The sequence below is a fragment of the Megalobrama amblycephala genome, linkage group LG20 (genome assembly GCF_018812025.1).
Source record: "Megalobrama amblycephala isolate DHTTF-2021 linkage group LG20, ASM1881202v1, whole genome shotgun sequence".
In the NCBI taxonomy this organism is placed as follows: domain Eukaryota; kingdom Metazoa; phylum Chordata; class Actinopteri; order Cypriniformes; family Xenocyprididae; genus Megalobrama; species Megalobrama amblycephala.
Genome location: NC_063063.1, coordinates 32,686,051 through 32,699,735, shown reverse-complemented (window position 1 = coordinate 32,699,735; position 13,685 = coordinate 32,686,051). Strand labels below are relative to the sequence as shown.

General features: G+C 37.6%; 1 protein-coding gene across 1 annotated transcript; it reads left to right on the top strand.

Annotated features, from left to right (window-relative positions):
* Positions 1 to 1,359: 1,359 nt before the first annotated feature.
* LOC125255531 lies at positions 1,360 to 12,810 on the top strand. The gene is made up of 7 exons (XM_048170847.1): positions 1,360 to 1,436; positions 2,458 to 2,615; positions 2,776 to 2,905; positions 3,277 to 3,368; positions 6,290 to 6,434; positions 12,037 to 12,117; positions 12,628 to 12,810. The coding sequence occupies exons 1-7, from the start codon at positions 1,412 to 1,414 to the stop codon at positions 12,732 to 12,734; spliced, it is 738 nt and encodes a 245-aa protein (XP_048026804.1). The 5' UTR covers positions 1,360 to 1,411; the 3' UTR covers positions 12,735 to 12,810.
* Positions 12,811 to 13,685: the final 875 nt, after the last annotated feature.

Below are 13,685 nucleotides of genomic sequence, written 5' to 3'. Positions count from 1 at the left end.
GCTGAAAAAAATTATTACTTTCTTTTGAAAAAAAAAAAAAGGAAAAATGACTGAACCCAACTTTTGAACAGTAGTATATATAGTTACAAAAGAGTTCTGTTTTAAATAAATGCTGTGATTTTTAACTTTTATTCATTAAAAGAATCCTGAAAAATGTATCACAGGTTATAAAACAAATATTAAGCAGCACAACATTTTCCAACATTGATAATAAATCAGCATATTGATTTCTGAAGGATCATGTGACACTGAAGACTGGAGTAATGATACTGAAAATTTGACTTTGATCACTGGAATAAATTACATTTTAAAGTGTGTGTATATATATACCCATTATTACTCCAACCATTATTTTAAGTTGTAATAATATTTGACAATAGTAGTTTTTTTCTGAATTTTTGATTAAATAAATGCAGGCTTAATGGGCATAAAATACTTATTTCAAAAACATTACAAATAGCAATTCGTCTAAACTTTTGACCAGCACTGTAAATATTTATACATATATAGCAATATATTTATAAAATGTATGTAAATAACACTTATTTCTAATCTTAGAAATGCATGCAAATTGCAATAGGGCACTTTTTGGAAGTTTTATCACAACAAATTGTTGGTGAAATACCGAAACCCTAATAAACATTCTTTTATATACATGTATTGCATTTTTGTGTAATTTTATTATTATTATTATTATTATTATTATTATAGGTTACTGTTGTATAACTTGGTTGCAAAGCTACATTCATTGTGTATTTCAGATTAATGAACCTGGCCTCACAAAATAGGTAACAATGTCATAATTTACATTGAAATGTATTGTCAAATCTTGACTAAACATTGTTAGATTTTAATAACAAAATAGGCCTTTAAAATAAGAACTTGTTTTCCTAGTCATCTTTTATTACGAAGTAGTTACTTAAAAATATATATATATAACTGTAACGGGTCACGTGACAGGTCCAAAGTTCTGTTGGACCTGTTGGTGGTAGGCTATACGAGTGAGAGGCGCAAGGCAGATGCATACAGCTGTGACGGTTCGAGTGACAGGGGAGCGTATATCTGTGGCTTGCCATATATATCTGTGGCAGGTCGCGGGGCAGGTGAATATAGCCGTGGCAGGTCCCGAGGCAGGCGCATATAACCGTGGCAGGTCCAGTGGCAGGCGCATATAGCCGTGGCAGGTCCCGAGGCAGGCGCACATAACCGTGGCAGGTCGCGGGCAGGCGCATATAGCCGTGGCAGGTCCAGTGGCAGGCGCATATAGCCGTGGCAGGTCCCGAGGCAGGCGCGCATAACCGTGGCAGGTCCAGTGGCAGCTCCCCCTGCCACGCAAAGATTTTACTCCCTCTCCGAATTTGCCGTCGAGTGGGGTGTGGGAAAACGACCAAAAGGTGGATTCCCCATTTATATGGCTACTGTTCAATCAGTTGGAGGTAAGTAAGTTCAACCCTAACGTTTTTTACTGCTTTGTATTAGTTACACAGGGATATAATGTAAGGGATAATGTAATACGAGGCGGTGTATAACTGTTAGACGTTAACAACCCCGACAGGCTGAATGCAGAGGGGTCTTGCATCAGCCTGAAGGCTTGTATTCTCAATAATAACCGCCTCGCTATAGGCTACATTATCCCTCTTATTACATGGCTAACGTTACGTACAAAATAAATAAATAATTTGACACAAAATGATTGATTTAAAAAAATGTTGTATTGCTTCCGCAAAAGAAAATAGTCCGTTCCGCGTCCAACGCTCTGTTTTTCATGGCAACGGCGTAACGTTACTTCGCAGCGGTTTGTTAACGTTATCAATAAATAACAGGTCGCATACTAAACCAAGCCATGTAATAAGCTATATGAACATAAATAGATAACTTATTACGAAACCACGTTGTCAAGGAATGTGTTTAGTTAACGTTATGTTACATGTGTTTCATTTTTCTGAGGCAAAAAGGTTACTTTGACTTGCTAAAGCTACCTCGAGGTTATGTAGGATAACGTTAATGAACGGCGTTCTACCGATATGAGTGATCACTTTGTGATATTAATAATAATGTGATGATATCATATTGATTGGGCATTACATTATTTCATGTGTTGTTTCAAACCTGTATGAATTTCTTCTGCTAAACAGATAACAGAAAGAAAGATATTTAGAAGAACGTCATCAGACAGTTTTTGGTTTTATTGACTTCCATAGTATAACGTTATTTTTTTTTTTCCTACTATGGAAGTCAATGAGACCAGAATCTGTCTGGTTACTGACATTCTTCTAAATATCTTCCTTTCTGTTCAGCAGAAGAAAGAAATTCATACAGGTTTAAAACAACATATGATGACAGTGAGTATATGATGACAGTATTTTCATTTTAAAGTGGAGCATCCCTTTAACTCAGACCCTTGTTGGTACTATCAGTGTGTTAGTGGCAATGGTGACTGATATTTCTCTGCAATAGACATGAATACTTTGGAGCGAAAGTTGGACAAACGTTCGAAGAAAGATTCCGAAGACAACGCCATTGTGGGAAAGAGAATCCGTGTTGCCAAACGTCTGTGGGAGGATGAGGATGAGGATGACCCCCCTACTGCCGTGGCCACAGTCAGTGGAACCAAAGTGAGTTTTTTGTTTAATGTACTAACTCTTTACCCCATAATGATATATATATATATATATATATATATATATATATATATATATATATATATATATATATATACTAAGGCAATAATTTGTATGTTTAATTTAAAATAATTTAATTTATATGTTTCCACAGGCTGCCATTCACAATCAAGGGGCTGAAATCCTAGCTTCCATTTCCTTGGAAGAACAAGCAGAAAATAGTGACAACGAGCTCTCACTTGTGCATAAAGAATTGCTAGAAATAAAAAAATTCATCTTTACAGGTAAAAGTATTATATTTCCATTCTGCACACACACATACACACACACAGTAAAACTTAAATACCGGGGGCTTTTATTTTGTCAGATCATAAAACTCGACCTGCCAATGTTTCTTATTCATTGACCAGACTGCTGGCCTGCCATCCCACACAGTAAAATTGGCTGGTGTAAATTGTTTATGGGGACTTACATCATCACATCATTATTTTAAAAGGACTGATAAGAAGCGTGATGTTTTCAACAGTTTGTCTCACTAATACATAGATGGGATAAATGCAGAGACTGAATTTCCCTCACAGGATCAAAAGAGTATACTTCTATTCTTATACTTTTTGGCTACAGTCTTTCACACCCGTTTTTCCTGTTGATGCAGAGATACCTCAGATAAAAGAAATGCTCAACAGAAGCTCCATGCACCTCGGCAGTCCAGGGTCTCTCCCCAGCCCTTCAAACCCTGTTCAAATAGTGAGTACTTTTTTATGCAGTGCTGTTGGAACATATGTGAACTGCTTGCAATCACCTTGTCTTCTATATCAGGGTAGCCGCGGGGTCTTAAAAGTCTTAAAAAGGTCTTAAATGACATGTTCCTAAATTAAGGGCTTAAAAAGTCTTAAATTCCGTTGTCCAAGTCTTTAATTTTTTTAAACGAAGGTCTTAAATTTCATTATACCAGCCTATTTATTCAAAGTCAACCAGACTGCAACGCAAGGTGAAATGGGGGAAACAACAACAACGTGAAAATTCAACAGGGTTTAGCGTAACGTCAGAGAACGTCTAATGTCTAGTATGCGCTAACAATAGTTTGGGTTTTCAAGTTTTTCATTAACCATTAACCGAGGCCCTTAGCGGTTAATACTCGGTTTAACCGTAGTGTGCGCGCCGCAACCCCGAGATAGGCATAATTTGCGGGCGGGACATGTCCCCACCACTATTTTCTAAGGTAGATTTTGTTCCCACCACTTTTGAAACATCTCGCGGCACGAATACCAATACAAATAAACAAAACATCTCCAGTTAACTAGCAGAGCATTCATTTCATTCTTTTTTTTTAGGCGATCTAGCGCTGAAATGTTTTGTTTTTTAAATCAAGTGATCAAAGTGCTCATTGCCACTGCGATCGAGAAGGGTCTTGTAAAACGTGCTGAGGTATTATTAATTCGTGGCCACAAAAAATTCACCTGAATATTCACCAATTCACAAAAACAAACAAAAAAAGGAATAAAAAGCTGTACGAGAATAGTCGGCCTTCACTGAATATCTATCTTCACAGGTAAGAATAACAGTTTAATAATTATTATTAATTCGTGGCCACGAAATAATTCACCTGAATATTCACCAATTCACAAAAAAATAGGTCTTTAGCATTCACTAATTAATAGTATCAAACTGTTTTTAGCCATGTTGTAATTCGTTAAATCAAAATGAGGGAGGGAATTAGTTCAACGTGTCCACGATTTATTAAAACGAGGAATAAGTCGTCGTAACAACTAATTATTTAGATCAGTGCTGCGATAAAACTGCGCATGCGAGGGGTAAAACTGCTGGGGTAAAGCTGTGGCTCTGCGGCTCTGCAGACAGATATTATTGTGCTGCGATCAGTGGCGCGGATACTATGTTTGTTTCTGGCTCGTGCACAGCCTTGGTGCACACCACTCTCGGACGCGCTCTTTTTTTTGCCCGCTTCATATTAGAAAACTGGTCTAGCGGTCTCTGGTGGTGCAAAATGTATTACAACTAAATTCAAAATGTTTCACTCGGTTACGCAATTTTTAACGGTTAATCGGTTAACCATGGACACCCCTAGTTTTCGCGTCGGCGGCAATGGATCAACATTCTAATCAACCAGTCAAGAGGAGAGACATCATGGGGAAGTGTCGTTCTGTGTAACTGTTACGCATTTTCAAACTGAACAGTTCGTTGGACCATTTTACCTGCCGACCAAAATTTCATTATTTCAAATGTAGGCGCGCTGCACGTGGCAAGCGCGCTCATAAAGAGCCGCCGGCGCGACCACAACATTGTCCAACATCAAATGTGCAAACGTAATGTAAGCGGAACGAAACTGCTCGTTATTGTGTGGTTGAAGAACCGTTTATCAGTTTGGACGAGTGCAGCGCGAGCCGATCGTGATCAAGCGACACTGTTACTACACAGCGCTAATAAGAGATCCAGTAAAGAAATAATTTGAATTCGCCACAGAAGTAATAACATCGCTGCGAGATCTAGTGAGAAACATTCACATTTCTCCGTTATTAAAGGATCGAACAGCGCGTGGAAGCCAGGAAGAAAAATTGTGCCATGAATGAACTATCCAGTGTCCACAGATCAGCAGCATTCACCATGGATTTACTGTAGTACCACTAACTGCAACCATGGAAGTTTGGCAGGAATAGTAGGCTAAAATGCTTTCAAGTAACATTACGTTGGTTTTATTTTGACATTATGAATACAATTGCTACAATTAAATTGTTAATCTGAACTAAAAATATAACTTTGTTTATAACTATTGCAATATTAGGCTACATTTCATTTTTTCCAAGGAGCTGTTTTGTTTTATATGCTCCTAAGAAGAGTCTATTATAGCTCCATCACTGGTCAAAGTAAAAAATATATATCATACTTTATTATGTTAGTTTTAATTAAAAAAATAATAAAAATCTCTGGCATTTCTTTCTTTTTGCTGTATCGAAAACATACCGAACCGTGACACAAGTGTATCGTATTGAACCGAACCGTGAATTTTGTGAACCGTTACACCCCTACTATCTATATCTCTCTTACCTATCTGTCTACCCCTCTGAAGCAATGGTTGAAGCAATTTGAATGCTGAGAAACTTTACTAAGATGATTTGAAAAGTTAGTTTATCTGTTTATTGTTATGAATGTTTGATATTTACCAAAAACATCACTTTGCAGTGTATTGTTGAATGAGTTTTTTTTATAATAAATGTATTTTAATTAAAACATTTGTTTGTTAGTAATAGTCATTATTGGGATTTAATCTGGTGTTTTACGACTGCATAATGGGTGCGATGTAGGTAGGTTAATTTTCATCAAAATGGTCTTAATAAAGTCTTAAATTTGGGGTGATCAAACCTGGGGAAACCCTGTATATTAATTGGTCATAATCGAATAAAATTTACTGTAAATTTGTCCCAATCTAATCTCCCAAATTTCCTAGGTACCTTGTGGCAATGGCTCTTTTTCACACTACTTATTGATAATATGACATCTCCAACATTGACAGTAGGGACCAGGAATGCTTGACATTATACTATTGGGACCAATTTACACAGTCAATTGTACATAAATCTTGAATGCTGGATATTTTGTTTACTATACTGAATTGAAACTTTTAAGCCTATCTATTTTACTTTGTTCAACAGGAAGAAATTGTCCCAGGTTCAGGTGTTTACGTATCACGAAGTGTGTGGCGCTCTGCTTGCCAGGCATCTAGTGGGACTTCAATGGCAAGGATTTTGCTGCTTGGGGTGTTTGACATTGAAACACTCATCAAAAGTAATTTGAGAGGTTAGTATTGTCTGTACAGTAGTGTAGAGTGTAGTTAAAAATGCTTATTCCATAGTCACATTTGTTATGTTAAATGACAAGTTCGGTATTTTACACTTAAAGCCCTGTTTTCAGATTGTTTTCTGATGAAATAGAATGGTTAAGACTTAAATTTGGACAAATGCTGCTGGCCTGGTTTTTGTGGTAGCAAAAAAAAGTGAAGCCAAAACGTCTCGATTGCCCCCCAGTGTCTGGTCCTAGTTTACTTCATAAGCCCCACTTCCCCGTGTTATTCAATGGGACGTGAGACCAACGAAACAATTAAATTACACTTCAAATATCTTTTTTCCAAATGTGGTTTCTTTCAGTAGAAAAGCGCAATAAAAATGCAGTCCATTTACCATTTAAAGCAGGGCTCAGTAGTTTCGGGATTTCTTCGCTGTATTCTCGCTTTTTGCTCACATGTTTCTCTCTAGAGCTCCCCCCACAGCTTCGGAATAGATGTTTGACAACACTGTTGTAAAAACTCGTTGGCGATTCTCAGACACCAGAGGCTAGTAGATCAACAACATCAAAGCAGATGGGACATTCTTTAAAACGTCTTCTTCATTCCAGTTCGAACAGCGTGAGGGAGCGCAATAATGACAGAATTTTAGCCAATTTCTTTTGGGCATAAAGCAATTGTTTACATTGCGAGACTTCCCGACCCGGCGGCTCAAAGTTGCAAGTGCAGATTTTTCGCTCACGGGCAGCAGGGGGGTGCAAAACAACCACCATTCAACCCGAAATAAGTAATATAACCATTCCAATGACTCCGAAGCTGTTCAGTTAAAGCTGTAGTCTACGATGTTTGGAAAATCGGTCGAGAAAGCCTGAGATGGTTGGGAATTTTTAAAAAAACTCATCCCACCCCTCCACACACACACCCCTCCCCTCTGTGCTACCTGATCCCTCCCACCGGGAAACGACCTGAACAACGTCACTCAGTCTGTCAAGCTGTGATCACCGGTAGTAAACATCGGAACAGAGATTTACCATGTGCAATGTCAAAATAGCTCAGAGGCACACGTTTGAGTTCACGCTCACGCAAGATTAGATTGTTATATTCATTAGTAGAATATAACACATGCAATGTTCTAAACCCCTACCACCACCACCCCCCGAAACACAAACAATAATAAATAAATAAAATAAATAATACTGTATTACAGCTGCCGCATTAGGAGGGTACGTTTGGCAAACGTTTCCCCTCCTGAGCTTCGTTTACCCTGGTCAAAAGTGCTACCTAGCGCACATTAATTGCACAATAATTATTAGTTAGTATTGCTAAGGTTGAATAATTGTTATAGCAGCACACAGCGCATCTTGTTCAAATTCCGATAGGCTCGAACAGAACCCGCTAGGCCTACTAAGATATATTCAAGCACTTCAAGAAATATAATTACTTTGACCCGTGATAGGCGATTAGGGCTGCAACTAACGATTATTTCAATAATCGATTAATCTGTCGATTATTTTTACGATTAATCGATGAATCGGTTTACAACCTTTTATTAAAAAACAGAACTGACAGTGCAAACTCATAGTGCAAAAAATCCTAAGAACGTGCAAAAGGGTTGCTCTTTTAACATCCATGAGCTGTACAGTAACACAAAAAACGTACACATGCAGCTATGCAAAAAATAGTTTTTCTTAAATAAAGAAAAATACAAATCAGAAAACTTAACAGGATTTGTTTGAACTTCTAAAACTTCTTTACACTACACTCACTCCTTTTGTTCAGACATTTTGCATTACAATGCAAATATTACAATTTCCACATGCTTCTGGCTCAACAACTTGCATACAACATTCCTTATGGAATAAATATAATTAATATATAATAGATCCTTATTAAAGCTAAAGAGCAGTGAGTGATTTTCTGTCTTTTGTTGTTTGATTATTAAGAGCACTGGCGATGGCAGGTTTATAGCCTGCTGTAAGAACGAATGCGGACCAACATTGACTACGTTTACATGGACAGCAATAATCCGATATTAATACAATTAAGACAATACTCTGATTAAGAAGGGACCATGTAAACAGCGATGTTTTATTACCTTAATCCGACTAAAGTTATACTCGAAGTAAACACAACGTTTTGACGACAAACGAGAGAGCAAGCTCTAAAGAAAAGCCAAAAATCAAATTCCTCTCACCTCATCTCTCATCCAGTACCTCTGAGTTTATCGCGGTGGCATGAATGAAAGTTGCCGAATTAAAGTACAGAAGGCTGTTGCTGGAGAATTTATATCCACCGTTGTCTGTTTACAGAGCCCCTCACACGAGAGGGAATAAATAGTAATGTTAGCCTAGGCTAAATCGTGCGAACGATTTAATAATTTTCCCTCGATATATCATGCGCATATAATTTATAAATCGAGGGAATTAATTATTAAATTGTGCGCACAATTTAATTGTTTCTTGCATTTCATGTGCGGGGCTCTGATCTATTTGCACGTATATTGCATGTCAAATAACTAACTGCACTTGAAGCTTTCGTAAGATTAAAAATGAAAAAACCCAAAACTGTTTATGTTACGAACTGTGTGGTGATGCATGAAATTCTGTAGAGGACGTCAGTCGTGCTGTGCTGTGGGGACGTAATGACGTTTCACCATTAATCGATCTATGTTCTATAACATGTAGAACAAGAACATGAAAGAAGGAATATTCTAAAGGCAACTCATGTAAACACCTTAATTTGATTATTGTCTTAATCCGAATAAGGTCAGTAATTAGATTACTGCTGTCCATGTAAACGTAGTCAATGACAATAGATAACGTTAGTCATACAGGGATCACAAGTGTCACACATTTAGCGTGACAGTCACTCAAACGCTCATTTCGGTCTTTTGTCACGCACTCCCGCCACATTGTATTTCTCACGCAGAAAAACTATTATCCAGTATATTTAATATGCCGCAGCACCTAAATATCTGGTCGCGCCAGCGTGTCTCCTCCTGTCTTCAAAACGTAACAAAGGTAGGATTCTGTAGTGACTTATTCTGCTGTTGGCGCTCAGGTGCCGTGCCATGACGCTTTTGCCTATCTTGCAATTAACACACTTTTTTTGAATGATTTAGTGTTAAATGCTCCCACACCTTGGATGACTTGGGTCGTACTGATTTCTCTGCCTCCACCATGTGTTTCAGAACAACGTTACGGGTCTCGCCGATGGTCTTTTCTCAACCTCCGCTCTTCTATTTATTTATTTTTGCTCCGCTCTGCTTCGCGCTTAAACGCGCTTTTTTAAACATCTTCGCATCTTATTGATAGGCGTAATCGCGCGACACAACGAATCGATAATGAAATTCGTTGCCAACTCTTTTAATTATCGAATTTTATCGATTTTATCGATTCGTTGTTGCAGCCCTATAGGCGATGCTAAACGGCTAACATTCCAATGCCGACCGGCAGCATGAGCATGTTGTCAGACTGATAAAAAGCTATTTATGTAACACCTCACACCATAAAAGTATAAATAAATGCTTACCTGCTCAACAAAAAGTCAGCCGTGACTGTAAGGGCAAGCAGGGGCCGCTTGCTGCTTTTGGTTTGTTTTTTCTCCGTTGTTGAGCTGATGCTACTTTGCTAGCTACCATAGACTGTCAGCTGCTTGCCTGCGAAATTTCATGTCGCAGGAGGGGGCGGGGTGGGGTGGGGTGCGGTGGGGTGGAGACGCGAGCGCCACGTGGAGTTTCAAGCGGAGCGGGGGATTGGATGAGAGCAGTTGACCAATGTAAGCTGTCCGGCCGGACAGCTTACATTGGTCAATTTCTCTGCGGGTGTACACCCAATAGAGTGAATGGATTTTTTTCATTCTTTTTTCTCTTCATATTGTTAGGATTGTACTGTAGAACCATAACCAGCATCTAAACGAGGTTATTAATAATGAACAATCTTTGAAATCGTAGACCATAGCTTTAACACTCTGAGGTCTAAAAACGCGCCGGCGCGTTTTGCAGGTTTTTTTTCACATTGCAGCAAAACAGACTTAAAATACTCTGTCATTTTTTGTCATAGAGACATAAGTAATACATCGATTGAAACTATAGAATATCTCCTTTTATTTGTATACACTCAGAGTAAAAACAAAATGTTGTGCTTTTTGTAAAATAAAGAAAACTAACATGATGCGTGATCTCTCATCTCCCTCTGAACGAAGTCCAATCTGATAGTTCTCAGAAAATGAAGTGTAACTTAGTGAATACTAATCACAAAAAATTCATACTTATGTCTAACAAAACGTTGAAATGTCAGGTTTTAAATCGTGCAAGTCAAATCGAAAACAAACATTCTGTGTTTATGTAATCTGTATGAAAAGAGAGCCATGTCAGAAGTCCGTGATTCAGCTCATTACCCACTAATGCGGCCACACCCACGGAGCCAGCGCTATTCACAGGCAAATTCAGAGACAACACATGCATTCATCATCTCAATCGTGTATTTATTGCCTTGAAAATTGTTTATCTGGATGAAAAAGCCATGGTTAGCGATCTCTGGAAGACATTCAGTAAATTCCTGTTTGTTTTCTTCTATTGATAAGTTTTAAGTGAGTTTTTGTTTCTTTAGCGCCCTCCGGCTGTAGTATGAATTGGTAAACACCATTCATGGAATATCGTCTTCTTCTTAGGTGAATTTGTGGACTAAAATGCACAGAGCGCCCTCCGGCTGCAGTATGAATTGCAAACACCAGCGCTCATAGAGATAACAATGAATATTAAATAAAAAATAACTCCTCTGTATAGAAAATTGACATAAACATATGAGAATCCTATATTTCTCCAAATGTGCATGCTTTTAAACTAAAAGCCTATATTCAGACTCTTTGCATCACAGAAATACATTATATTTTAAAGTATAATATAAAACCATTATTTTATATTTTAATAAAATTTTTCTGTATGTTTCATATACCATGATGAGCTTGAGACATCACAGAAGTTTTTTTTCACAGCCTACCTGACTGAAATGCCTCATTAATATGCAAGTCTTTTCAGGTCATTACTATTCAATTCTTTTGTCTTCACAGGTGAGAATGAGCCATTATTCATGGAGATTCACGCCTCCTCGCATACCATGTTTCTTGGCAAAAAGTGTCTTACAAAAACTAAATCAGTATATTGTTATAAATGAAAGAGCCAAAAGTCTTGTGAACACAGATTTAATATACTTTTATTGGCCTTATATCAGTGACTTAAGTTTTTTGTTTTTTCAGTAACCACGCATAAACGTTATTCCTTCAAAAACACAAACATGTACACACATGTTCCTCACATATTATGGTAGCCTAGTTTGTGCTGAATACAGTGTAATGACACTTGTGTCATTAATATGTTTATGAACAACTGAAAAAAGCACAAATGTCAGGGCATGTCAAAACTTCTCCAGGCCCCAAATCAGCCTCAGACTCCAGAGGGTTAAGGTAAAAAAGTTACTTAGATCACCTCTAAGCTGTGCATGTAAATGGACCGACAGTATGTGTCTGTTTTCAGCCATTTTGATTGTCATTCTGCTGATAATGAAAACGTAAACTATATACTGGTTATTTTTCATACTGAAAAACATCTTTTTTCCTCAGGAGAGGAATCCAAGGTTTCAAAGGGGGGAGATGGGGAGAAAAGAAGCGCCCTGGATGAAATAAAAGTGAAAGCTATAATGGGTAAGTTATGATTTTGCTATTTGACATCATCTGCCACAGGTCTGTATGTAAAGTGTTGTAAGCCTTGACTCAGTCAAATCTCCTCAAGAACAACTTGGGGTTAAGTGCCTTGCTCAAGGGCACAACGGTGGTGACCGGGATTCGAACTCCAAATTCCAGGCTACTAGCATACTAGCCAGGTTCCTTTACTGCTGTGCTACCACCACCCCTTTTGGCTTTGTGCCTGCGTCCGAACCACACCCATAGAAATATTTGCAAAAAAATGGACAATAATTAATGGGGCTGCAGGTAATGCATCCCAGAATTTTCAATGTATTTGTTCAAATTCACATTCGGCGTTGCAAAAAAAAAAAAATTAGTTTCGATGAGAGGTGGTGGTGGTGTTTGGCACTATGATCCTATCTCGCCTGCAAATTTAATTGGTGCAAAACTGGCCGCCATGCTTACACACTGTTTGCAGTGTGTTGCACTAGAAGAAACTGCAATAAAGATTTTTGTCTACCTTTTCAGATGCTGTTATGTCAAGACACTCAGTTTCGACTGGCCAGATCGGAGCAGCCCTGAATGGGAAGATGGCAGAACTAAGACTGGTAATGTCCAGGAAAAATGTTCATTAAAAATGAGTGTTTCCCGAGTGAGTCTAAAAAATCTGAAGTTGAAATTAAATGAAGTTTTTACTTGAAAAGTTTGTGTACAAAATGCATTAAAGTTTGTATTTGAAAAGACTTGGAATTGTATGTTCTGAACAAAATGCATTAAAGTTTGTATTTGAAAAGACCTGGAATTGTGTGTTCTGTGGAATGAGTATAAATATATGTGCAGGATATATAAAAAAACATAGTTGTACCACTAATATAAGTGAAAGTACATGGTGTCATCATATAAGAAGCATATTTGAATTCCTAATATAAGTGAAAGTACATGGTGTCATCATATAAGAAGCATATTTGTATCCCTAATATAAGTGAAAGTATGTACTCTGGAAATAAATACATATATGCATGTATACATATATGCGTCTTGCATATATTTCACATATATGTGCATATATGCGAAAATATATGGCACTTACATGAAAACGGCCATTTTTGATATATTTTGAAATATATGTTTCATATATGTCTATGTGTTTTACATATATGAGTTTTGCATATATTCTCATATATGCAGCAGACATACATGGGCACTGATATTATATATGTAATTTACATATATTGACATATATTACATTTCTGTATGGGTCAGATTTTTATTACGTTTTGCATCTTTATAAACCAAAATTAAAAAAAGGACAGATTAAAGTCGAAGAAAGGTCAATTTACAAGTTTTCTTTTGTAAAATTGTTGTTTCTCCCACACTTTCAAGAGCCATGTCTGTGAAACATGATAGGCTAATAATTGACTTGTTTTCACCCCATTCTCACTCACGAGGGGTCCGATACTGCCGCATGTCTAAGAGAATGCTATACTGGCAGCAAACCTGTAGCCTATGTCCCGCTTTGTCCAGCGATAGTGATATTGGAGGAGCAAATTCACAACTTATAAGCAGCCCACTTTGAACACAATTAA

What these genes read in the sequence shown, in the direction of transcription:
- LOC125255531 (XM_048170847.1), top strand. Translation starts at nt 1,412, where the DNA reads ATGGCTACTGTTCAATCAGTTGGAG. An exon ending in TACTGTTCAATCAGTTGGAG is followed by an intron (nt 1,437 to 2,457) that starts GTAAGTAAGTTC and finishes TCTCTGCAATAG; the next exon opens with ACATGAATACTTTGGAGCGA. An exon ending in AAAAGTGAAAGCTATAATGG is followed by an intron (nt 12,118 to 12,627) that starts GTAAGTTATGAT and finishes CTACCTTTTCAG; the next exon opens with ATGCTGTTATGTCAAGACAC.